The sequence below is a fragment of the Puccinia triticina genome, chromosome 1A (assembly GCF_026914185.1).
Source record: "Puccinia triticina chromosome 1A, complete sequence".
Classification (NCBI taxonomy): Eukaryota; Fungi; Basidiomycota; class Pucciniomycetes; order Pucciniales; family Pucciniaceae; genus Puccinia; species Puccinia triticina.
Window position 1 is genome coordinate 7,376,317 of NC_070558.1, and position 1,980 is coordinate 7,378,296.

At 48.1% G+C, this 1,980-nt stretch overlaps 1 protein-coding gene across 1 annotated transcript; it reads left to right on the plus strand.

Annotated features, from left to right (window-relative positions):
* Positions 1–827: 827 nt before the first annotated feature.
* Positions 828–1,197, plus strand: PtA15_1A800 (uncharacterized protein; the record flags this gene model as incomplete). Its single annotated transcript, XM_053165866.1, has 2 exons — positions 828–1,095; positions 1,166–1,197. The coding sequence occupies 2 exons, from the start codon at positions 828–830 to the stop codon at positions 1,195–1,197; spliced, it is 300 nt and encodes a 99-aa protein (XP_053017014.1).
* Positions 1,198–1,980: the final 783 nt, after the last annotated feature.

Below are 1,980 nucleotides of genomic sequence, written 5' to 3' on the forward strand. Positions count from 1 at the left end.
AAAACAAGGTTATTTCATAAGATGAAAAAGATATGAAGTAATTGATATGTAAAAGTAGAAAAAGGCAGGCTTTAGGTCAGCTGAGTTGACTCTAAGGCTGACAGATTGCTTGGTTGATTCCTCACGTGAGCCTTTGGCTGATTCTTTGCTCCAGTCTTTGGCCGTGGCATCTTTGCCACTGTTGCTTGAATCTTCAGAGTTGGAAGATTCTGATGTGCTGTCACCAAGGTATTTTGCAGTCTTCTTTCTGGTCTTACCCACGAGGTTAGAAGTTTTAGATCAAGGTCTGCTGATTTCCCCCCGTAAAGTTGCCATTTATGGTATTCAAAATTGCATATGTCACTATCCAACTAACTTAAATCCACAGAATTCTGGACATTGAGATGTAAGTTTTGGCGTCTACAATTGTCAAAAAAGAAACTTAAATCTATTATATACACACTACAATTACACAAAACTACGGATGTTGAAAAATCCCCGAAGACCCGAAGGCCCTATGGATGACCCTCCAGCTGTGCCGGAGCAACAAGCAAAAGAGGGCCGGTTGTTAAACTAGCCAGGGAGGCCCTAATCAAGTAATTAGGTGGCTCCCAGGGAGGGGGCGGAACGAAACCGAATCCCCTGGGGTTCCTTTGACTCTACACACCCTCCTTATATACCTTTCGGCCATCAACTCGACACACCTTCATCACAAAGCCGCATTAGCCACTCGTCGCGCGTTCCTCAATCCATCACCACGCCAACAGTCTCCGCCCCACCGTCTGCCCAGATTGTCTTCCCACTTCCAACCAACCGTCCATTCAACCCCTGCGCCACATTACATGACCATGGCGCACGGTCCCAGTTGCAAACACCTCCTTGTCTCCTTCACCAGGGCACAATACACGCCATTTTTGACCACTTCAACCTTAGATGTCTGCCCTTCACTCGCCTACATCAGACCATTCACTACCACCACCCCGCCCAACAGCGCTAGGACTACACAATTAATTCAAACCGTACGTGTCACTTCTGCCCCTTGTCTTTATTCTATCAACTCACCGGTCCTCAAATGGCCCGCCACTACCAACCAGACCACGCCCGATCACTCTCAGCGTATCCGTCGCAGTTGTGACTGGACTGGCATTTCCTCACCTATGCTACCAAGACTTTCTGATCCCTCCAGACACAAATTTCTATGGCGACGAGCAACAATAATCTCCCTTTCGACCTGGTTCAGTTAATCTACAACCCTACTTTCGCGCTGTTGCGTGCCACGGTAAACCACGGGCACTACTCGCTTTGCCCGCCACGCGGCCCCCTCGACGTGGCACGCGAAGTCAAGGAATCCCACTGAGCGTATCTCACACCAGCAACCTTGTTTTGAGCGTACATCTGCGCCCATAAAAGTTGGCATCTTTAGACACATTAATGTATAACTCACGCCACTTTTGACATACTGACAATGTGACTACCAGGCCTTGCAAAGCTTATCACCAGATGGTATATCGGAGACAAATCTCATTTCCAGCGTACTGCCATGCAACGGTTGAGCAACAAGAAGTCGTTCATACGCCGTAAACCTTTGTTCGAATTCCTTGATGGGGTTCAACCTTGAGGTGGGTAATATCTATTTTCTGAGTGGCACTATTGCAAAGTCAAACACGCCCGACGTGCTCGACCTAAGATTTAACAACGCGGTTCCCGAACCATCAGCACGACATTCGCAGGGCCGTGTAGTTCGTCGCCTGGTAATAAATGCTGTTGGTACTATCAACAGAATGACTCGCCTCGTATCGGAATAAACCGGGGAACTCACATACGTGATAGGCCTCACGCATTTTGCCGCAGTGAGTCACGGTGTATCCTTGCAGATGCCACCCGAGTCAATTGCGGTGCTGACGGATTGTTGATTAGAACTTGCCCAGCATCGTACATAGCACTTACATGATTGATCCTTCAACATCTCAAAACGTTTATTTGGCTGACGACGTGATGGGC